General features: G+C 34.1%; 1 protein-coding gene across 3 annotated transcripts in view; it reads left to right on the plus strand.

Moving 5' to 3' along the window:
• The window catches only part of LOC145255686 (uncharacterized), a 268,787-nt gene extending 253,458 nt beyond the window's left edge, over nucleotides 1–15,329 (plus strand). For 2 of the 3 annotated variants that reach the window (XM_080114252.1, XM_080114254.1), the window contains exons 26-27: nucleotides 3,761–3,882; nucleotides 15,191–15,329. In XM_080114252.1, the coding sequence (XP_079970378.1) occupies nucleotides 3,761–3,829 (69 nt within the window). In that variant the 3' untranslated portion in view covers nucleotides 3,830–3,882; nucleotides 15,191–15,329. Of the gene's footprint in view, nucleotides 1–3,760; nucleotides 3,883–4,155; nucleotides 4,292–15,190 lie in introns of those variants that run through there. The other variant, XM_080114253.1, reaches the window with a different exon arrangement.
• The last annotated feature ends 11,050 nt before the right edge of the window (nucleotides 15,330–26,379 follow it).

A 26,379-nucleotide genomic window follows, 5' to 3' on the forward strand; every position in this document is an offset into this window, starting at 1 on the left:
TAGCGCAGTGTTTTTATTTTTGTCGAGATATCTATAACGACATAAATAAACAAAATCACATATTTCTTATTTTTGTCTTGTCCAGGGTGTTAATATAAAGTTGTTGTTTTTTTTACATGGGGGTCACCACTTATCAAGGCCCGAAGGCCACTCAGGGATAAGTGTTATTGCGTGTACAGTAATCAATGAGATAGTATTGTAGTAATCATTAGTATTGGGGGTTTCGATAGAGTGTCTTACTTAAGGGGGGCGGTTTGTCAGGAGTTTGTTTATGTTGGACTTGAAGACGTCCAAGTTGTAGTCAGGTGGGAAACGGGCAAGCGGCAGAGAGTTCCACTGGCGTGCAGTTCTAAGAAAGAAGCTTTGCTCATGGAATCTACGTTTGGATTTAGGCACAGATAAAGAGTGGGGAAAATTATTTACAGTAGTTTCAGCCAGACGGGTGTTTCTCGTGAAAGATTGGCGAGGGGGGACGAAGGATTGGAGCTCAGACGAGTACTTGCCATGGACATAGCGATAAAACAAAGACAGGCTTGCAGCGACTCTTCTGTTGGAGAGAGGTTGCAGGGAAGAGAAAAGGGCATCCCCCATTAAACCACGAAGTCTATTTTGTACTCTGTCAAGGCAGGATATGCTGTTTTTAGCAGCTCCTGTCGTGGTGTGGCAGCAGTACTCCATCCTTGGACCTACTTAGCTTTTATAAAGATAGAGAATTGCATCAGTAGTGAGATATCTTCTGGAGCGGTAGAAGGATCCTACCATTTTCCCAGCGTCCCTGGCAACAGATTTTATGTACAATGTTTCAACTTTTCTAACTACAAGTGTATACAATTATATTGTTTGCTGTTGACATCGGCATTTACTGTGAACGGGTTTAACCGGCTTCCTCCAAAAGAGGAAGTTTCGTGGAAAAATCAAATTCACAAGCAATCCTCAATCATATATATATATATACAGGTCAGAGGGGATAACGACGATAGTTTTCTACAGTTTTTATAAAGAGGTATCGACGACCTCCCACATACAGCGTTTTGGTATTCCAAAATGGTCACCCATCTAGTACTAACCAGGCTCAACTTTGCTTAATTTCAGTGATCGAATAAGAACCGGTGTATCAAAGTGTTTATGCCGCACATTTCTATAGTCAATCACATGTTGTTTCTTTTGACAACATGCGTTAATGTTGTTACGTGAAGCGTTTCAAAAGTAATGCCTCCTATTTTTTATTATGCCCGAATGAATCAGAAAAGGGTTGCAAATTGTATCGTTATAATGACTGAAAGTATGCAGTCATGACCTGAAAGTTTCATTTCTCTGTTATAGATATTGACGATATGAGATTCTAAGAAAAAAACCCATGTCACGGACGTGTATCAGAAGCAGGGGTATGTCATTGAATTCATGGCAAAGGTACATTGAGAATGGTGGTGACTATGTAGAAAAATAAATTCTGGAGCATAAAGGGGCTTTTGTTTTAATAGTACAACTTCTGTCTTTTGAGGTTAAAAATGTAGGAAACTTTACTTTGGAAGCAAACCTTCTATGTCTCATATACCTATTTAGAATATTATAACTGTTGAGAGCAAAGGGTTTGAACAATCATCCCAACAGTCCTTGGTATGTTTTTTTTTTATTATTATTGAAAGAACATGATATTTCTATTTATATTAGCAGGGAGATCCGACGTTAAATGAAGATCCACGAATGTTTCACACTCCCATATTTTTATTGTCATCGAAATCGATGAAATCGACCATCTTAATCAATTGCCTTCTCTATTTGTCGACTCACCACGGTGCACCGGGAAGAAATTTCACGTGCTTCCCCGCAGTGACTGAGTTCACAATACATTGTAGTTTACATTGCACTGTAGAGAAACTACTGTTGATGTTATAAAATTATTTTCATATAACGGCTTGAACTGAAGTTAAACATGCAAAAGTCGAGTATCATAGTTCAGTTGTGCTGTAAACAGAAACAATCATTTCGAACGCGCCCCTGTCATAACAAAGAAATTACTGTTGATTTTATATGTCGGGTCTTTCTGCATGCGCGATAATGAAACATTTGAAATGCACTTGTAATATTAGGCATCATAGGGCGTTAACTTTATTCAAAATTGCCAGTTCCTTCTTTTATCGGATTTTTTCGATTGTCGATTATTGATACTTATAGATGACATTCCGATACTAAATCTATCTAAGAACACTGCCAGATGCATAAAGTACATTTGTGCGAAGTTTTAAAAACAATCGACCAACCGATTTAGGAGTCTATAGGGAATGAACTCACACAGTCAAAGTTCTTTATATATATAATAGCAGAAATACAGGTTATTAATTTCATTCGCCGCTAACAACAGAAAATGGCGTCCAGTTTAATTGCACATAAAGAAAATAGTTTCCATTTGAAAGATTTTCCTAGTGAGATAAAATATTGTCTGAAAGAAATTAAATTAAGTTAGCGAGTAAAACGCGAACATTCTTGTAGCTCGCTACGAAATAATTTTCAAATATAAAGAGGGAAGCGATAAAGCAAATTGCAAGTCAGACAACGTTTTAAACGTTACTTTAAAAAATTCAGAAACTAATCCTTTACTTTATAATAAAAGTCAATGGTGGGTATTATTAAGTGAGTTCAATAAGTTTCCAGACATTTTTGGACAAGCATTTTAAAATTGTCGTAGATTGTTGAAATTCCGGTATGTTATTGCTATACATCTTATGACTGACCAATTTGTATGATTTAATCTTCATATGAACAGCTACAGCAAGAATTGGAATCCACCCTACTAAAGCCCGAGTGTTACGGATAGTGAATTTCAAAAATGCAATCTGGATACGAGTAAACTTTAGAAGAATGATATGCAATAAAATTCTGTTTTAAACTTGGAAAAAAAAACAACAAAAAAAAACGTATGGAATTATTCAAATTGCTTTTTGACCATCTTGCATGAATCGAGCATCAGTTCTTGAGCGGCATAAGAGATTCAAAGGGAACTGGGGTGAAAGATGATGAGAGGTGTGGGAGGAGTAAGGAAGACAAAACACCAGAGTTAATTGGTCAAATAAAGAAGTTTATGATAAGGATTGTCGTGTGTCTATAGAGACAGCAAGTGCACAGTTTGATGTCAGTGTGGAAACTGTACACGCAATTATTTGTAAGGAACTGAAGATGCGAAAGATTTGCGCGAAGTTTGACCCAAGAGTACTCAAAGAAGATCGGAAAGAAAGATATTGTCATGACAACAAGGAAATGGTCGAGCTGATCAATTCAGCTCCCTAGAGTGCAGATCTTGCTACCTGTGACTTTTGGTTATTCCCTACGATCAAGGTAAACCTTAGATACTGTCGTTATCAGACGACAAGAGATGAAAGAGGCTGTGACGAGGGTCATTGACACGCTCACACAACAGGATTTCCAGAAGTTGTTGAAACGGTACAACACGTGCATTACAGTCGGAGGAGATTACTTCGAATAGAGCTAGAGTTTCATATCAATAAAAGCACCCATACGAAAAAAAAGTCTGGAAACTTATTGAAATCACCTTGTATTTTCTCTTTGGGTCACTAAAAATAATAATAAGGAATACAAATAAAATGAAATTGCTGATATAATTCGAAGACTTTTTATGAATATTTAGTAATAAAATATGATAAATGACAACTTCGAACGTTGGCGAAGCATAATTTTAATTCCGTAATTTTTTACAGAAATTTGATCTTTTGGTGATAAATGGTGTTTTTTTAATGTCTTTCAGCCGGCATCAACGTCGTATTCCATGCATTTGTCAATGACGTCATCACATAGCAAAAGTTCAGAACAATGACTCGACGCATGCGTCAAACGATACAGAAATATGAATGGAAATATTATATACGTGTAAGGAACTTTTTTGCTTTTCGTGATTTTTTTTTTCTTCTCTTCAAATACTGTATGAATGGGTCTGAATTGAGACATGGACACGCACGCGCGCTCACGCACACACACACGCACGCACACACACGCACACACACACACACACACACGCACACACGAATTGATTCTAAACTCTTCGTCCCAGTCAATTCGATACCCGTGTCGTCATTATTTCATATTTCTCGATCTCTTTATGCCTAACTTATTTAATTCATACTTTATGTTTCGACCTTATAGGTTATAGCTGTCTATTATCCAGCCTGAGAGCCAGTCTGTTTTGTGGATTTAGTGTCACTGCAGTATACACTGTTCGCCTGATTCAAAGATTCATACTAGCTCATATAATCATTATCCGACAGAGTCATCCATAATGTAACAGCTGCAGCCTCAGCTGATTCCATATAAAATTGTCGTGAAAAATCAAGTCCTAGGAGAGAGAGCACCAAACAAATTTCCACTAGAACAGTGCAAGAGTACTGGAACATTGGAGAGACTTGTTGCCATAAACATTAATAACGATGTACTTGCTAGCGAGACATAAATGGTAAGTAGCTGTGAACGATTTGCAAATGTTACTGAAAGAAATGGAGAGTGATGGAAATCTGGGGAGACTTGTCATTAAGACTGCAGTGGCTACCATTTAATATTTCTTGTGATAAATCAATGATTACGCGCGTGAATACTTTTACTGGGTTGTTGTTGTTGTTGTTGCTGTTGTTGTTCGTAATAATAATAATAATAATGATAATAATGATGATAATTATAAAAATACATAACACAGAACACAGACTAATCACCTACGAAAGAGACACTGTTAAAATGAAGAAGACAGATAATAGAGAGGCAACAGAGTAGTCGAGAAAAGAAAAATGAACGATTCATAAGGATGACAAAAGGTGAGACTTACGAAAACACCTGAACGTCGCTACGAAAAGGACACCTAAAGAAAGAAATTGAATAACTATTACCAGCTGCACAAAATAGTGCGTATAAGGCCAACTATATCAAACTTAAGATCGGAAAAATATAAGGAATCAGAAAATGTAAACTGCAAACTAAGAGATGAAATGGGAAACCACATAATAAATGAATGCAGCCAACTAGCATGAAAAGAATATATATAACATATATAAAGAATAATATATATATATAAGAACAGATACGGCAAAGTGGGGAGTTATGCGAATAAATGCATTCAGACATTTAAACAAATGGTAAAATCACAAATGGTAAAATCATAAATGGTAAAATCACAAATGGTAAAATCACAAATGTTAAAATCATAAATGGTAAAATCACAAATCACAAATGGTAAAATCATAAATGGTAAAATCATAAATGGTAAAATCACAAATGTTAAAATCATAAATGGTAAAATCACAAATACTAAAATCACAAATGGTAAAATCATAAATAGTAAAATCATAAATGGTAAAATCACAAATGGTAAAATCATAAATGGTAAAATCATAAATGGTAAAATCATAAATGGTAAAATCACAAATGTTAAAATCATAAATGGTAAAATCACAAATACTAAAATCACAAATGGTAAAATCATAAATGGTAAAATCACAAATGGTAAAATCACAAATGTTAAAATCATAAATGGTAAAATCACAAATCACAAATGGTAAAATCATAAATGGTAAAATCATAAATGGTAAAATCACAAATGTTAAAATCATAAATAGTAAAATCACAAATACTAAAATCACAAATGGTAAAATCATAAATGGTAAAATCACAAATGGTAAAATCACAAATGTTAAAATCACAAATGGTAAAATCACAAATAGTAAAATCACAAATAGTAAAATCACAAATGGTAAAATCACAAATGGTAAAATCATAAATGGTAAAATCATAAATGGTAAAATCATAAATGGTAAAATCACAAATGGTAAAATCACAAATGTTAAAATCACAAATGTTAAAATCATAAATGTTAAAATCATAAATGGTAAAATCACAAATTGTAAAATCATAAATGTTAAAATCACAAATGGTAAAATCACAAATGGTAAAATCACAAATGGTAAAATCACAAATGTTTAAATCATAAATGGTAAAATCACAAATGGTAAAATCATAAATGGTAAAATCATAAATAGTAAAATCACAAATGGTAAAATCACAAATGGTAAAATCATAAATGGTAAAATCATAAATAGTAAAATCACAAATGGTAAAATCACAAATGCTAAAATCACAAATGGTAAAATCATAAATGTTAAAATCATAAATAGTAAAATCATAAATGGTAAAATCACAAATGTTAAAATCATAAATGGTAAAATCACAAATACTAAAATCACAAATGGTAAAATCATAAATAGTAAAATCATAAATGGTAAAATCACAAATGGTAAAATCATAAATGGTAAAATCATAAATGGTAAAATCATAAATGGTAAAATCACAAATGTTAAAATCATAAATGGTAAAATCACAAATACTAAAATCACAAATGGTAAAATCATAAATGGTAAAATCACAAATGGTAAAATCACAAATGTTAAAATCATAAATGGTAAAATCACAAATCACAAATGGTAAAATCATAAATGGTAAAATCATAAATGGTAAAATCACAAATGGTAAAATCATAAATGGTAAAATCATAAATGGTAAAATCACAAATGTTAAAATCATAAATGGTAAAATCACAAATACTAAAATCACAAATGGTAAAATCATAAATGGTAAAATTACAAATGGTAAAATCACAAATGTTAAAATCATAAATGGTAAAATCACAAATCACAAATAGTAAAATCATAAATGGTAAAATCATAAATGGTAAAATCACAAATGGTAAAATCACAAATGCTAAAATCACAAATGGTAAAATCACAAATAGTAAAATCACAAATAGTAAAATCACAAATGGTAAAATCACAAATGGTAAAATCATAAATGGTAAAATCATAAATGGTAAAATCATAAATGGCAAAAGCACAAATGGTAAAATCACAAATGTTAAAATAACAAATGTTAAAATCATAAATGTTAAAATCATAAATGGTAAAATCATAAATGGTAAAATCATAAATGGTAAAATCACAAATTGTAAAATCATAAATGTTAAAATCACAAATGGTAAAATCATAAATAGTAAAATCACAAATGGTAAAATCACAAATGTTTAAATCATAAATGGTAAAATCACAAATGGTAAAATCACAAATGGTAAAATCATAAATGGTAAAATCATAAATAGTAAAATCACAAATGGTAAAATCACAAATGTTTAAATCACAAATGGTAAAATCACAAATGGTAAAATCACAAATGGTAAAATCATAAATGTTAAAATCATAAATAGTAAAATCATAAATGGTAAAATCACAAATGGTAAAATCACAAATAGTAAAATCATAAATGGTAAAATCACAAATAGTAAAATCACAAATGGTAAAATCACAAATGATAAAATCACAAATGGTAAAATCATAAATGGTAAAATCACAAATGGTAAAATCATAAATGTTAAAATCATAAATAGTAAATTCATAAATGGTAAAATCACAAATGTTAAAATCACAAATGGTAAAATCATAAATGGTAAAATCATAAATGGTAAAATCACAAATAGTAAAATCACAAATGGTAAAATCACAAATGGTAAAATCACAAATAGTAAAATCACAAATGGTAAAATCACAAATGATAAAATCATAAATGGTAAAATCACAAATAATAAAATTACAAATAGTAAAATCACAAATGGTTAAATCATAAATTGTAAAATCACAAATGGTAGCAGTACTTGAAAACGGAAATCATAAAATCCTCTGGGACATAAAGGTACAAATGGATAATTTCATCCAAATTAGGTGACCGAATATCATAATATCGCAAGAGCGAAAAAAACCTGCCAGATGGTATATTTTGCCGTATCAAAGAGACAGACTAACAAAGAAAATATATGGCACTGGCCACAGAACTGAAAAGGATATAGAGCATGAAGACATTAATGATAATACCAATAACAGTAGGAACATTACGAACTAAAACTTCGAAAAAGGAGTAAGAGAAATTGAAATCAGAGGGAAGGTTCAGAAGATACAATGGATAGCAATAAAAAAACAGTTGAAATCATAAGGAAAATCTTAGAATGTGGAAACTATCTAACATATTCTGCAAACACTAACCAGTAACTTAAATGTTGTAATAGGAGTAAACGAAAAACAGAAAAAACACAACCACAGAGAATCAAGAAAACTGAAACTGGAAAATACTATGCATTCTTAACAAAAAAAAAATGGATAGCGCTAGAAGAAAAAGTTGTGAAGGTTCCAAGAAAACCGAGGAGATAGAGAGAGCACTATCCAGACCTCCACTGGAAGTGCGCGGAATAGACTGAGGTCGTGGGAAGGCTTTTGTCCTATTCAATCCCCCAATGAAGACCAATTGCCGATGCCAGCGAGAAATCAATGGTAAGTGATAGTTGTGATAACGTGAAATTACTAGTGCTGTTTATCGAGAGAAGTAGAGAACACTGGAAATCTTGGGAGACTTGTTGTCACTCAGACTCCAGGAAATACCACAGAGTATTGTTAGTGAGCGATCGCTAATGATGGTCTGCGTCATAACTTCTAGTAAAATAATAATAATAATAATAATAATAATAATAATAATAATAATAATAATAATAATAATAATAATAAATGGCTGAATAGTTGACATGGGGGGGGCACAATCTTGATTATGAAATAAAAAAAAGTCAAAATGGAGGGAAATAAGAAACGTTAGACCAATCACTTACCTCTCAGTTATGTGGAAAATTTTCACTAGAATATTGTCTGAAAATATCTATGATCATTTAAACCAAAACAACTTTCTGTCTGGGTAACAGAAAGGCTACCAAAAGAGATAACGAGGCATCAATGGTCGATAATATGGTCCTAAGAAACGAATTGCATTAAGAATTAGGAAACCAATTTAATTACAGGAAACGTTGCATAATTTGCAAAATGAAAATTAAGGGAGGGATTTTCCATAGCGACAGTCTTTCCATTTTAATTTTTGTCATCAGTTTCATCCCGTTGACGCTTCGTTTACGGAATGTGAAAGCAGGATATGAATTTGGAAAAGGGTTCCCTACATTCGACCATCTACTATTCATGAATGATCTTCAAGCTTTAGGGAGGAATGAGAACTAGCTTAACACTGCAATGAACACAATCGAATTGTTTAGTAATGAAATAAAGATAGAATTTGACATCAACAAATGTGCTATTCTTGTGGTTGAAAGAAGCAAGTTCGTCCACTCAGATGGCCTTGAACTTCCAACAACCAATCTCATAAAGAATTTTAACAGCGAGAGAGGCTACAAATATTTGGGGATACTGAAAGCCAATTAATAACATGGATATGATAAACTAGGTCACACTCGAGTCCAATAAAAGATTAATAGTTATTCTTGAATTGTACCTCCACGGTCGGAATAAAATATATGCCCTCAGTAACTATCATTCGATACACCGCTGGTATGCTTGACGGGAATATAAATGAATTAAATGTCTGGATGCAAAAACGCATAAAAGGATTACAATTTAGGGGGGTGATAGGAAAGGAGATGTAGATCGATCACAAAGAAAGGGTGTCTGAGGTTACGATGGTGGAAATATAGAAGCAGGAAGTATAACTAAATATATTTCTAAAAATAATGAAACTTTTTTTTTTATGAAATGAAAATAGAAAATAAAATACTAAGATTTGGAGTGAAAAAGAGCCAGAGATTGCAAGAGGGTGCGTGGAAAATATTTGGAAGAATGCTAAATCTAGGCATAATAACGGCTGGAATTGGTTGGTTATTGGTGATCTCTCAAATTGCTAGGTTTTCTGAAAGTTCCTGGGTTGTGATGTGTTCTCAGTAGATCTTAAAAGATTTACTGGAAGCACTTTAATGGCAGCCCAGGAACAAGCTACTCACACTAGGTCCATCTGCTCTGTCTGCCTGCTTCCCACCGGACTACAACTTGGATGTCTTCAAGTTCAATGTTAACAAATTCCTAATGAACCGCCCCCTTAAGTAAACACTTCCTCAAATATCCACACTAACGTAATGTACTTGCAATAACCCTTATCCCTGAGTGGCTTCCGGGCCTTGATAAGTGGTGATCACTGTGTAAAAAAAAATAATCTAACACTGCATCAACAAAACTGCAGAATCACCGATGTGCAGATTGTGTAATGATTATATCATATCAGAATGCCCTATGCTAACTCAGCATCAATATTTAAAAATGGAGACACAACAAAGTCGCTGAGGTCCTACACTGGAATATATATTAGACCATACACTAGAATATATATTAGACCATACACTGGAATATATATTAGACTATACACTGGAATATATATTAGACCATACACTGGAATATATATTCTATGAATTAGGCCCTATACGGGAATATATATTTTATGAATTAGACCACAATGAGAAGTGGTATGATTATAAACCAGAAGTGATACAGGAAAACAACAATTTCAACCCTCTTTGAGACATATCTTTGAGATATATCTTTGAGACATATATTTGAGACATATCTTTGAGACATATCCAGACAAACAGATAAAGTTCTACAACATTCCAAACCTTCATAATTTTTCTAAACAAAAACAAGAGAACTTGCTCAATGATGAACAAAGCCTTTTCGATACCAGAGTGCAAGAGAAAGAAATGAATAAATAAATATTCAGATCTTAAGTAGGAATTAGTTAAACTAATGAAAATGTAAAGAAGTCAAAGTGATTCCGATTGTAATTGGAACGCTTACAATCATAAAAAAAGCCACCATGAATGGCTTATCAAATTGACAGGAAAATTTCTTTTCCGATTTTGCAAAAGGTTTGCCTGTTAGGAATGGTAAAAGTGTTAAGTTACACCTTTAAAGTTTAGCAAATATTAATAATAATGACATGACTTCGTTGGATGTGATTCACATACGGTATATTAAATTCAATATGACATATTGAATATCCATGCTTGCCAATAATTTAATCTATGTGATAAATTGTTTGAATGTAAATCATAAATGCATTTTGGGGTTTATTTATTATTGGCTGCAATCGTTAGGCATAAATATATATTATAAACATCCACTTAGTAAAACATGTGCTTTATTAATACGAATAGGTAAAAATTAATATTCAATGGATAAGTGACATTTTCCAATGAACGATGCGGTTATGGATTTAGATCTGACTCAAGGGAATACGGCTTTGGAACTATCAGTTCTCGTTTCGATTTTAGCAGATGGCGCCTAACTAATATTTGTAAAACTTTGTTAAATACGCTATATTAATCAATATGCCTATATCTTCATTAATAAAACCTCTCTATGAGTTCAAATATCCTATTTAAACTTATTCTCGATTAAGCCACGTCAAGTAAATGAATATTATATATTCGGTACAATAATTTAATTAATAGATTAAGTGTCTGAAGTTACAGAAACTGATATGATGTTCAAGAAAAAGCAATCGAACTAAAAACATTAAAAAAGTTGAGTCTACTATGGAATAACACTGATAATAATAATATACAAATAAAGAAATTCATTATGTTTTTCTTATGTAAAAGTGAAAAAAATATGGTGGTGTATGAATTCAAAATAAATCAAACAATAGTAGTTGCTGTGACTCAATGGATCAAGAGTATATCTCGTAACCTTGAATTCTAAAACAATACACTGGGAGTGTTATCTAAGATAAAAATTTTCCCACGTACCAAAAATAGCAAAATCTATACAATGCATATTATTTAACTAGTGCGTTCACATGTGAAACAGTCGAAAACTTCTAAACCATTCAATAGAACAGAGCGTATGGAAATGGTGGAATCCTTCTGTCGACCAAGTAGATATCTCACTGCTGATGCAATTCTTTACCTATATAAGAGCCAGGTACGCCCAAGGATGGAGTACTGTTGCCACATCTGGGTAGGAGCTGCTAGAAAAACTTACCCTACCTTGGTAGGGTTCAAAATAGGCTTTCCCACTTCGCCAACACGAGAAACACTCGTCTATCTGAAAACACTATCAATAATTTCCCACACTCTTTATCTATGCCTAAACCTAAATGTAGATTCCATGAACAAAGTTTATTTCTAAGAACTGCACGCCTGTGGAACTGTCTTCCATTTGCCTGCTTTCCAGCTGACTACAATATGGTCGTCTTCAAGTCCAACTTAAACAAGTTCTTGATGATCCATTCCCCTTAAGTAATCCAATTTACCAAATTTCCATTACTAACGATTAATACGATATTGTCCCATTGACTACTGTACACTCTTTATCCTTGAGTGGCCTCTCAGCCTGGAAAAGAGGTGATGATTATGTAAAAAATTGCATGGGAAATGACGTCACAGCGAAAAAAGACTATAAAAATGAGAAAGAGCACGTTAGAGAAGACGATCACGTTAGAGACGTGGATGACAGTCGAGATCACGTTGGAAAGGTGGGTGACCTAACAGCCGTAACGAGAAGTCACATCTGGCGCGAGAATGAGAAAATAAATTATTACATCGGAAAAAAACCCTTGCCTTCTTTGAAGGTGGTGAGTCCAAGTGCTTCCACTGCATTGACTGGGCTTTGGTCTCTGGATTATAGTGATGGACCCAGGTTTCATCCTGTGTAATCAGTCTTTTGAAAAACTTTGACTCATCTTCTTGGCACATCTCCAAATTCATCCTTGAGCACTCGACACGTTCTCGCTTCTGGAATAGTGTGAGCAACCTGGGAATCCATCTGGCAGACACCTTATGCATTTGCATATGGTCATGAATAATAGTTTCTACAGACCCTGTACTAATCTTGACATCTTGGGCTATTTGGCGAATAGTAATGCGCCGATCTTTCAAAATGGCAGCCTCAACTTGACGGACAGATGCCTCATCAATGGCAGAAGGTGGGCGACCAGGTCTGGGAGCTGTTTCCACAGACTTCCGGCCAGATTTGAATTCACGATGCCAGCGTTTTACAATGTCATATGATGGGGCATTATCACCATAAGTTTCTTTCATTTCATCAAAAGTCTCATGTGGTGTGCGTCCTTTCAAATACAAAAACCGGATCACTGCTCGACATTCAACAGGCTCCATTTTCACACCTGACTCAGTTCAAACACCTGTAAAACAGAAACCACCATTAGTTCAGAGCTGACATTTGCCACATAACCCGTAGAGATATAAATCATTGTACATGCCAAATTTCAGCTAGATCAGACAACTGGAAGTGGGTCAGGGGCATTACTTATTGCACGCCCCTCGTACTAAGAGTATATATTACTAAGAGTATATATTACTAAGAGTACATATTACTAAGAATATATATTACTACGAGTATATATTACTAAGTACACATTGCTCAAGTTCAAATTTAACATACATGTAAATAATTTGTAAAAATGGGTGTTTTATCAATTTAAAGAAATTATCATAACATAAAACTATTACATACAGGGGGTGCAAAAGTAGGTATACACTAGTGTAACATCAGTAAAATTAGTGATATAATATGCTGAAGCAATGGTGATTTCTATTAAGTAATGAAAATAATGTACTGTACACTTACTTTTGCATCCCCTGTATACTTTTGCTAAGTGGCAATTCTTTCAGTAGCATTTACTCCAAATACGCCAACATTAAGATTAGAGTTATTGACATAAATTAAACTTCAAAGATATTCGACATCAGTTTAAAACAAATTATTTTTTGCTTAAAACCATGATTTCTAATGTTTTTCCCAATAAAAACAATACGTAAATACATTAATTGTAATTACTTATTCTCTCACACAAATACTAATTAATACAAAAGTTCATAAATATTCTCCCGTCGTATTTACTATAAAGGTATAGATAGAAATTGACATACAAAGGTTCTGCACCAAAGCAGCTTAAGATGCAAGTATAAACTAGTACTTATATAAAAATGAAAGTCTTTGTCAAAATCAATATCTTTTCAATCTATAAAGATATATACTATTAAACATTTTTATTTATATCGTTTCCAACAAATGTAGAGTCTAGTGCACTAACTTTAAGTGTAAAGTTGATGGGGACCAACTAAAAAAAAAGTGAAATAATCCGCTCCAAACTTCAATGAATATTCCAGCTGTTTTGTATTCGGTCATTTATTGTCACAGATGACCTCTTCTTCAGCATTGTAATTTTATCCAATATCAATTTAATTTTTATAATTAATAAAAGACATTAAAAAGAACAACAAATAACTCTGTTATTGGCTCTGGGGTCTAGTTTACTCTTTACAGAAATTTACAGTAAATATATTTAGGTGCCCTGCTCCTTTCTCTTCCAACCCCTGTGGAAGGTGGAAGCATAAAAAGCAGGCTTCCATTTATTACGACGTCGAATTTTCCAGAAACACTATCGATATCGCTTCTCCGGCATGTCGATGTCCTGTCTGTTGCAAACTTTTGAGTTCAAGGAGAAAACTGATTATCGAAAAAAATATTTGAGGCAAATTTGCGATACATTTATATTGGGTCACCAGTTTCATGCGGATACCTTTAACCTTAATGTTTGTGTATTTTGAGTAAATGCTACTCAAAGAATTATTTAATATTTATAAAAAAAAGGGTCATTTAAGAGATATTTATGTTCCAGAGAAGGAGAAAAATCTGACCAATTTAGTAATTTTGTAATGGAACTCGCTCCAGACAAGTTATAAAGCCACTTTATGTAAGGAGTTTTCTATGTTTATGGTCAGATAACTTGATGTAACTAAATTGTGTCAAACTAATCAGTTTTCAGAATAGAAGTATTATGGATTACCATAATAATAAACTAACAGAATTACGGACTAAGGAACAAGAACAAAATATACGTCATTTCCAATTTATATCAGAGACAAAATATAGAAATCCTGACTAGTTATTTACATAGTAACCAAATGATTTTCCTAACTCAAATTTGTGCTTTTCAGAACAATTTTGAAAAACACATGTATCGTAACACATTTCTCTTTGCAAAACTGTCGTGGCGTGTCCACCCTACGGATAATAATGAATTCTCTATTATAAAGTTTGGGTGAATATATGTCTCGGTATTAGTACAAATTATACCCAAGTATTGCGCATATTACAGTCGGACTGACGTATAACCACCTTCTTTATTTGTTGTAATTACTTTTCTGTTCAATATGTTTGTTTCCATAATTACTGAGTTGTGTTTTTCTTCCAGGACCTTAGAGACCACAGCAGAAATAAATGATGAATCTTTCGCATCTTCTCTTTAACAGGTTTTGAGTGTCAATACGAATTTCACTTCAAGACGAACAAAACCCTTTCCTATTCATTCGCTGATCATCACCTTGATTGTCCGGTACGAAATCGGAAGTGAAAAATTCACCTTAACTTCCTGTCCGAGATTTAAAGCCAACCGGACAAGCATCGCTAAATTTCGGCAAGCGTCCAGAAAATAAGTGAATCATAATTATAATAAGCATTATATAATATAACAATTAGCTGCGTAACAAAAGGAAATACGGTTTATATGAGGGAGGGAGCGTTGCTTTTTTTTAAAAAAAAGAAGAAAGAAGTGATGTTTTTAAGATGCGTTCACATAATCTGCGCGAGGTGGCGGTGGTTAAATGGTTAACGACACAGACTGACTGTTACGTTCTACTCCCTTCAAGAGGGGGGCAGGCATTAAATTAACTATATGTGAGGTAGCAGGTGTGTAAGGAGTGCAGATAATGCTTTTCATCGATATGTGGACGCATCTATGAAAAGCAGTTTTATAGTTAATCTTAGTAGACGAAAGAAAATTTGATATCAAAAGGGTGGTGTGATTGATGAACGGCGCACCACCTTGTCAGGAATAAAAGAACGAGAACAGATGATGATGATGATGATGATGATGCTGATGATGATGATGATGATGATGATGATGATAATGATGATGAGTTTCTTTGTGTCGTCTAGTGTTCATAATCCCCTGTGGATGTGTACAAAGTAATGAAAATAATGTATTGCGTACCTAATTTTGCACCCCCTGCCATAAATCATCGCATAAGTAAACAAATAATGTAAATTATCGAACATGTTTGAGAACGACCCAAAGGCTCCGTTTTCTATTGCTACTATTGCGAAATTTCAAACTGAAGTTTAACAGACAAATGCTATCCCAAACACACGCATGACAGACAAACGAAAATACAAGTTCAAAATTAAGTGTGGCAGACAAATAAAAATACAGTTTAAAACTGACGCATGAGTTACCGGTCATTTACAATACGGATAACACAAAGGGGACGGGACACAGTTCTGGGTTGTTATGCAATTTTCCAATAAAGAAAACAAACCTTCATTCATCTGTGGGTCTTGATTGACGAATGTACAAAGAGTAGAAATCGAGATCCAACCACAAGGAATGGCCAACAAGCCTCGTGTTGTATTTTCGGACTACTTTCATTCCAAATGCTTTCCCATTGGAAGATTGCACGCGTCTTAGATTCTGCTTCCCCGGGTGTACAGGAATATAGGCCCAGCCGCTAGCTGATTGTCTCCAACTCTATATCTGTCTAACTGACCAACTCACGAACTAACTAACTAACTCTCCCTTATTTACTAACTCCATATATATTTAACTATTCTTTTTCTATTAACGTCATTCAACTCCGATATTTTAACATGTGACTTTTGAATCACGTTTCCTCTACCCCAATCTGTTATTTGGAAGCCTATTTGTTTGAGTATTTTAACATTTATTTCGTCGAAGTTACATTCCTGGTTCTCTTGTTTATTGTTTTACTCAAATTCCAAAAACCTATATTTGTCTTTGTACACAAACTGATTCTTATACTGACAAATAATAATGTTTTTCGTCTATCATTTAACTTTTAGAAAAAATAGTCGATTTTCCTAAATCGACTATCAGCAAGGTAGCCCGATGTCGCCCCGGCATTATCTAGCAGGACGACCTGAGTGTTCAAAGTTCGAATCTATTTTGTTCCACAAAATCTCTTTTATTTAAGATGTTGACAACTTCTACGTGGTCCTTCCCATAAGTAGCGGATGTCATTCAAACTAAAAAAACAATGGAGGAAAAAAAAAACAATGCCAATAATAGAATCATCTAATTCATACGATATGAATAAATCTGCGCGTGTAACTATGAAAACGCTATTTCAAACTGAAGGCTAATAGACAAATGCTCTCCCAAATGTACGCGTGACAGACAAACGAAAATACAAGTTCAAGCTTAAGCGTGACGGACAATAAATATAGAATTAAAAACTCACGCATGAAAGATAAATGAAAATGTTATTTCAAACTGTATCATAACAACAAAAACGCGATCTCAACCTTGAGTCAGACAGACCAACGAGAATGCTATTCCAAATTTACTCATGACAGACCGACGAAAATGGTACTTTAACCAGGAAGTGCAACGAACATGATACTTACGCATGACAGACCAATAGATCAAACGACGAACGAACAGATCATCTTATTAAGATGTAAAAACGATTCTAACAATGCCATGAAACACTAAACGTGACGTAACAACGAACATGGATTTTTTTTTTATTTGCGCGTGACAGACATGGGAGTGGACGGACAGGGCTTTTTTTCATCGACATGTGGACGCAACTATGAAAAGTAGTTTATAGTTAAGCTTAGTAGACGAAAGAAAATTTGATATCAAAAGGAGGGGGGAGGGTGATTGATGAACGGCGCACCACCTTGTCAGTTGTTCTCTCTCGACAGACGAAGAATAAAGGAACAAGAACAGATGATGATGATGATGATGATGATGATGATGATGATGATGATGATGATGATGATATTGGAAATTGATAACGAAGAAGCTGGTTTTATATATATATATATATATATATATATATATATATATATATATATATATATATATACAAACGAGTATCTTGCGTTTATTTGTTTGTCTCCAACAACGTTATGACTGGAGCGAGCGAAAATTTTTCCTTCAAATTAACATGTTTGTGTTTCAACAAGCAGAAATGTATTCTAAAAATTATGTCACTTCCACAGAGCAAACAGAACTCATGAATGAAGGTAATTTTATAATTTTTTAATGAATTAATTAAGCAAAACGTTTCTAGAGATTGCATCAATAGGTTCGGTTGGAAAAATAACATAAATTGCTATTTTTGGTTCGTGTTGGCGTTCTACTTATATAAGTCCGATGCTTTATTAATTAAATTAACATTTTATAATGTTTTATACTTAATAAAATGTTTTGTACTTAATAAAATGTTATCATTTGCTTTTTGGTAATTAATATTTTTATTAATTTCCCATACTCAGTGTTGTTTGCGAAAAGAAAATTATTTGCATATTTTTTAAGTTATACACATGAGTTGCTGTTTTTTTTTTAATTTTGTTTGTTTGTTTCTTTCTTTCGATTAAATAACATTATTTAATTACAACTACTTATTAAAATAATAGAAATAATAACGTGTAAGTCATGTATAAGCAGAGAACATACATGCACAGAACACGCGAAGTGGTCACGTCGTAATTAGTATTACTATAAAGATTAAGGTAGATCATCATATAAGGGAGATAACTCCCTAATTAACATTCAAGTGAAAATATGAGTCATATCCGTAATGTCTCAGAAATTATTAGAAAAGAAAATCATGACGCAGTTTTTTTTTACGTCATTATTAAAATTTTTCTCCATAAGCGGAATAACTATTTTATTTATTCGTTTATTTAATTTATTTTGCAAATACACTTATTTATTTATTTATTTATTTATTTATTTATATATTTATTTTGCAAATACACTTCAGCGAAATACACTATTTCCTTTCATAGATCATAGAAGACAGGTCAAGTCATATTTGGTAGTCAAAGTAAAATATAGATGTGTAAGATACGTTGGTATTTGTTTGCTACTAGCCTGGGTGCCCGGCGTTGCCCGGGTGTTTGGAGGTGTGTGTGGACTTACCCGACCCTCCAAAAAAAGGGCAGTAGGCAGACAGGCTCTAACCCGTACCGCGAAGGAGGAAAAGAACGTGAAGAAAAAAAACGTGACGTCTTTGCTATTGCGCCCATCGCCAAACTGGAAGTAACGAATGTTTAAATTAAGGCTAGTCAATCAAAAAGAGGGGATGACTTTCGAAGATATCGGCGAAAAAAAGCGACCCCTCCCTGTAGAAATATGCCCAGTTAAGTGTGGAGGAATTGATATTTTTAGCTAATTTTCCGATATTTGTAGTCCGAAGGGTCGAGCTTCAAATGATACTAAGCTTGTGAAAATCCGTCGCTTCTGTCGAAAGTTTTAGGCATACATACATACATACATACATACATACATACATACATTTAAACAGACAGGTGAGATTTATATTACCGATTGGCTTTATTTTATAGATTAAATTACTGTTACGTAATCAAAATAAAATTTTATAGAAAAAGTATAAAAATTGCGTTTCTGAATTTTTGAGATGAGAATTTATTATCCGCATTATTTGAATTTTTCGGACTACTGCTCTAATTTTTAGAGTTGTGCCTTGCGATGCAGTGGATAAATTACTTGGTAAAATTCAACGGTTGACGGGTATATTCTCAGTGTGGGCAAAACTCAAAATCTAGTAGTGAACTACTTCTACCCAGTCATGTCTGACATAATGAGAGCATGCTAACCCCGTCGATTAAATAAAAGGTTGCGTTTGAAATTCCGTGCAGATTCTCCAGTTCGGAAGAAAGATAAGATAGAGCTGAAGAAAATCGTGAGTTGGATCGACCGAAACGTTGTGAAAATAACACTCAATGTTAGAATAGTAGTCTGAAGAATCCAAATAAAGAGAACTATACGAATATTTATCACATAACCGATAAAATTGACTCCCCGAACAGGTTTTTCACTAATTTTATATCCCCCTTACGAAGAATAAAACCAGGCTGATTACACTCTCGTTGATTTCGACATATGAGGTTCCGCCACAACATAGAAGTTGTTCGGAAATCCACACAGATCATTCGTTTATTGTGGTAAAGGCTTTGTGTAGAACCAACCACACGGTTTGATACAACTCTAATCTCGGTCGGTGCAACGGCTGCCACAAGACAGAGCAGACAGTAGACCCCATGTTTTTACATCAGAGTATTCCTTCTCCTAGATGCATGTTTATCGAAGACAGATACTAATCTGGAAATTTCAACGTCCTGGCGCAGTACATTCAGCACATAGCATTCACAAATGATCACTCATGTTGTACTGGCCAGGCCCGTCGTTGCTTAACTTCGATGATTAGGCGAGAACCGGTGTGTCAACGTGATTATGCTGTATATATATAAATCAATATTATCATCGGCAATCCCGCGTGACGAGTATGATTGTACTCCCGTCGGTGAGATTGGGTCTGGTCATTTGTGGGTCCTCAGATAGCTGTGGAGGCCGATCCCACACCCGAAGACCTGAAGACTTTATGCAGTGGGGGCATGTGTGGGTGGTCGACTGGGTAGTGGAAGAGGTGGGAGGAGCTGTGTTGGTAGTGGATCTCTCTCCTTTCTCTGCTTCCTCCTGTTTTCTGTGGCTTTGTGGATCAATATACAATGATACTAAACGTTATTTCTAGAATCTTTATTCCAGTTTCAAATTAAATGTATTATACTAGTTGGATTCTAGAAAACATGTAAAATTTAAGGACTAAGTTAAAGAGGTTTTAAGAAAAAAGTAAAATTCAAGAAATCTTGTTTAATTGTCTAATTACTATGGATTAAATTCAATGCAAATTGTGGAATTTTTCACATAAGTTGTGTCCAAATTACGTATTTTTTTAAATACTCTAACTGAAATTCTGATAATATATATCATTTGATGTCTATTAAGATAATTCTACAAAAATTGGAGGTTTTATCTGGACTTTCATTAAGACCTTGTAACAAAAGTGTCCCTCTTGTTAAAGGTTTTATGCAGCATAAGTATAGATATGTGTTGTCAAACTACTATTCCAGCCTCGTTCGCGAGCAGCGCACACACGGACACAATGTACAACACCCTCAAGTTTAAGACATATACGGTTATCGGATCGCATGATTAAACCGATAAGTGGCGATATCGACTTCTGTTCTCTCTCTCTCTCTCTCTCTCTCTCTCTCTCTCTCTCTCTCTCTCTCTCTCTCTCTCTCTCTCTCTCTCTCTCTCTCTCTAGATATATATATATACATATATATATGTGTGTGTGTATATATATATATATATATATATATATATATATATATATATTCACCTAGATGTCATCCGTTTGTAAGTTACATATTTTTGTGAGCGTTGTTTTTTTTGTTTTTTTTTTGTAGTTCGCATACTGTTTTTGTCTTTCTCGGTGTGGTAGACAACATTTAACAACGTCCACAACGTAATAAAAACAGTATTTCAGAAAGAACGAACGCTAACTGAAAGAAAATGGCGTTCCACAATCATTTTATAAATATAAGATCTCGCGAACTAATGCGAGATCGCGTTTGTAAAGCAAGCATATGCAAACAAGCAGGCTCTGGCCTACACAGAAGGTATTAAATGAAGGGAAATAAATTGATATATCAAAACAGATCTTTCATCCTCTCAACAATTAATGTAAATTATCTACACGTTACACATAGTAGCCATGTTTAAAATGCATAATGATCATTTAATTAGTTTGCAGTTAATCCTCTAGATAGATATTTGTAAACTTATACACATAATTAACTTTATATAAGTCTAGCATGGCTACCCGGCGTTCATCGGGGCAAGGTGTAACATATTTCTATTTAAACTTTTATCTTTATTTTTTCCTACCTCGTTTTCCTCTCCCTCTCCTAAAATCCTTTATCCTCTCTGCCCAACCCATTTCTCTAGCTGGACATACACACACATACGCACAGATAATTCCCCTTTTTATAATAGACTAACGAGGGGTACCCGGCGTTGCCCGGGTGTTTTTCGGGGTATGTGAAAAAAAACCGAAGCGTTGACGACGCGCAGTTGGAAAATAGTCCAGTGTTTAAAAAAAAAAAAACAGGTGCGCAGTTTTTGATTGACGTGACGGCGATAGGTATTCAGCAGTTATTTTGTGCGGGACAGTTTTGAATAAATGGGTTTGTTTGTTTTTAAAAACCCGCTCCCTCGTCTCGAAATGAAAGCTACAGTCTGATATGACGAAGTCGACATTGAACAAACTGGCTCTAGAGTCGAGGTTCACTTTTTTTATACCGAAAACCGAATGTAACGCGTGCCGATGCGGGAAATGTGGAATAATTAAGGTTTGAAAGTCAATAAAATTAAATAGAGAGGCGAGCTCCGTGGATAATTCGTAGATATTACAATTTATAGATGATATAAAAAAAATTTAGAAGTTGTGAAGCGAGCAAGCGCTTGTTTGAAAGAAGCCTTTCGTGGACATCGAGGAAAAGCGAACATACATACATACATACATACATACATACATACATACATACATTTTTGCTTTTATATTTATAGATTCCTCGTGGAATTAGTCGGCAGTTTTTTTCCAAATTATTGCATAATAACACTGAAAATCTGATTCTCTGACATAATCTGTCCCAGTTAACCCTCAGAAAATAAGGGTGTTTTTTTTTCCTAAATTTTCGATATTATTAATTCGAGGTATTTGTGTTGTAATTTACCAAAACATAAAAGCGTACATACCTACATACATAGACACAGACATTTGCTCTTTATATATGTACAATAGATGGCCTATAAAAGTGCCACTTGTTTTTGGTTGGTTGTGTATATGCGTCAAATTAAAAATTGCTACGTGAGAGAAAGCATCGAGTTCTGTTTCGTTTTCCTTCTACTTATGTGTAGCGATTGAAGGTGACTAAAGCTTTATAAGTGCAGTGGTCACGTGTTAAGATGCTACGTGATCTCTGTCAGTTTTTATTTAAGGAGGAGGTGTATCTCTCTCTCTAGAATGTCTTTTAAGTTGTTAATATGTCAATGGAGGAACAAAAATGCGGCGAGGAAGAAACGGCCTTTTGTCTCCCAGCTGGCAAGATAAAAGCTATTGTTTTGGTTTGTTTGTGTTTTTTTTTTCTCAACATGACCCGTTTCTATTATTGGGGGCTAGGGAAATTTTCTTGACCCATTTCGACAAAGAAAATGATGACATCTAGGGCAAGGAAAATAGCGCAAACTGATTTTCATGGTAGATTTAGACGTGGAAGGAGTGTTTATTTGTGGAACTTTTGTTCTGATAGGCGCTGCTTAGATAGTAAGTTGGGGTGATGCCGTTTAACACATGTCAGACGTTAAACCGATGATGACAATGATGATGATGATGAGGAGGAGGAGGAGGAGGAGGAGAAGATTTATGTAATGCAATTTTTTAGACTAAGATTGATTATTCGTATTATTTGTATTTTTGAGTGTCACCCGCGCTGAGGATTGAACCTTTAATCTTGAATGTAACTTATAATTGGATATTACCAAATACTTTATCCACTATGCCGCAAGATCTCCTGGCATAGTGGTTACTTAGTAAAATCCAGTTCTTTTACGCTTCTGGAAGTTGAATGTTCAATCCTCGGTGCAGACGACACTTAAAATTTAAATTGCGAATTACTTAGGATTTCTACCTTGTTGGTTGAATGAGAGCATGCTACAACCGTGGATTAAAGAAAGGGTTCCTTGCAGTTCGACAATAAAAATTTACTAAGTTCGACAACATACACCCTAAAAAGGTCAGAGGATACATAGCCCGAAAAGTTGTGGAAATAACAGTCAAGATGAGAACAGTAGTCCGAAAAATCCAAATAATATATAGATGATTTGTTTGTATGTTTATTTGTTTGCTTATTTCGTGTGAAAGACACCATGTGTCGAGATTGTTTGATCTGCACGGAGTCCTACTCGTTAGTCGCAACTGTCCTTTAAATTACAGAATTGCAGCTGTAAATCTCTCCCCACAAATACTGAGAAAAGTAAGGCTCGCCGGTGGCATGGCGAAGTTGAAGACGGTGTGGACAACATTCAAAATCCAATTGTGAATTACTTCTAACCAGTCTACGCAGCAACGTTGTCACTCTCAATGTTGGGTTTGCCGTTCTGCGCCAGACACGTTTTGACTTGACACATGCAAAGGCAGAGACGACCAAAGAATGATGGATGCTGATGCCGACTCCTCTTGGATATCTAATAGATTTCTATTGGCCAAATAGCTCTGATATTACCATGTTGCTTTCGATCCTACCACAGCGTTGGTCATGATGATGATGATGATGATGATGATGATGATGATGATGATGGTGGTGGTGGTGGTGGTGGTGTGGGTCTGGGTGGAAAATAGGTAGAATGTAGAGAGTTCTTATGAATATATGGATTTGTTTACCTGCCACCCAACAGATAAAGGTGTAAATTATAGTTGGTATCCAGCCCCGTTAAAAGAGGACACGCTGATAAGACAATAAAATCAACCTAGTCGATCCCGTTGGAATACTCTTACGGTTGACAGCAACAGAGGATGGATATGCAGTATGCTCTGTGTGTGGTGTTGGAATTAAACGGCATTCGTTCCATGCCTAATATGGTGATGCTTCAATGACATGGTTTTTATATCATGTGTGTATCGATTGTGTCGCCTCCTGGTTCCCGCATAATTTCCATATGTGTGTAAACTAAGTGGCCAGCGAGATTTTTAACGATGTTAGTTCTTGTAGTGAGTCGTCGCAATCCTCCCACACACAACACCTGGTATACCCAACTAGTAACTCATTTGGTTTGATACTGTTCAACGGCACATGACACATGAGTGCAAATGTCCTAACGACAACATATCTAACTACGCGCACATGCTCCAATGTTATCATTATTTGCTGCTCAGTCTGGTGTACCCTATTTGTTACGGCCAATAGCTAAAATACCTCTGTACAAAACTATTTAGTTCAAGTATTTCTGCTGTCATTATGTTGCTTATATTAGCTACCTCTTCTCTAAACATTTGTACCTGGAAAAATAACTGTCTTAGATTAGCTCTGTTCTTGTCCAAATTTAGCCTGGTAGCATTTAATATCGATACGCTTTCTCTTGCTACGTTTGATTCTTCTTTACATTTTCTCATGCCCTCCAAATAACTCTCACACACCTCTTCTGACACTGTTGAAAAACAACACACTAAGCACTTCTTCCACTATTGGTAATACTGGTCAGTTCTGTCTCGACTAAAGCAACCCTATTCCTTTCAAATACAGTTTTATATATTCCCATTGTTATCTAACGAGAACCAAAATGTCAACATGATTATGTCGTATGTTTAGAGTAGAAACTGGATCTTGTGCCCATGTTCTTCAGCATCTTAATTCTGATTTCCCTTATTTTATTCTTTTGTCCTCACATTCCATGAGCGATGTTTCTGACAAAGGGTGCAGAATTGCTGTTTTTTGGTCCGAAACTACAAATCACTTATTGCTGGCTAATTTTTATTCTTGAAGTATTATTTTTTAGTTCCTTCCATCAAGTAGCTTCATGTCTTGTCTGGAGCGATTTCTATAAAATAAAAACAGCACAACAATAATACGAAACATTTATCCGTTAAATTTAATTAAAGTTTAATGTTTCAAATTTTTATTTAACTAACTAGAATTATAGGATCTATGCACCAAAATTTCTCTTATCCATTAAATATTAAAGTATTTTAAGCATGAAGCCAAATAAATTGGTTTTGCCTATTAAATCATTTCCAATGCAATCAATAATGCTTACCTATTCATTTATTTATTTTTATGGTCGCTTATCAATATAAATAAAATATTATTGAGTGGCACGGGGTTATTCTTTTTTACAATTTTCCTTTTTATCTTCTCCAATCTCCGATTAGTCCTTTTTGTGTTCTTCTCGAAATTGTATAAGTTCGATCCATAATCGCGAGCGCTTTCGACAGAAGTGCTTCTATCATCCTCAGGCATACTGTAGAAATAAATGTAGAAATTGTTTTCTTAAATGATATATATATATATATATATATATATATATATATATATATATATATATATATATATATATACATTTTTTCATAGTCACGTGGAAGCTTGTTAGGTGAGCGGACTTTTTTTTTATTTAATTATTTATTTTAATATTAAATATATTTATATACATATACACACGCACATATATATTTGAAATTTATCCCAAACATTTCAAAACGTTTCGACTGCACACATAATTAATATTATTTATCTGGGGCTTCTTTGTTTTAATGTCCAACGCCTCGAGTATTCTTAGCCTATTTACATTTCTCTCACTCTGCAAAACTCTTGTATTTTCTACCATAATTCTTCGAAATTCCGAATGATGGCAGCCATGTCTCTTCAAATGTTGTGATATGGAGCTAGAGTCAGAGAGGTGGAGAGTCAATCTTCGTGACACAAAAAGGACTATTCGGAGATTGGAGAAGATAAAAAGGAAAATTGTAAAACAGAACAATTCCGTGCTATT

This window comes from Euprymna scolopes, chromosome 31 (genome assembly GCF_053919585.1).
Source record: "Euprymna scolopes isolate OS-2025 chromosome 31, ASM5391958v1, whole genome shotgun sequence".
NCBI lineage: Eukaryota > Metazoa > Mollusca > Cephalopoda > Sepiida > Sepiolidae > Euprymna > Euprymna scolopes.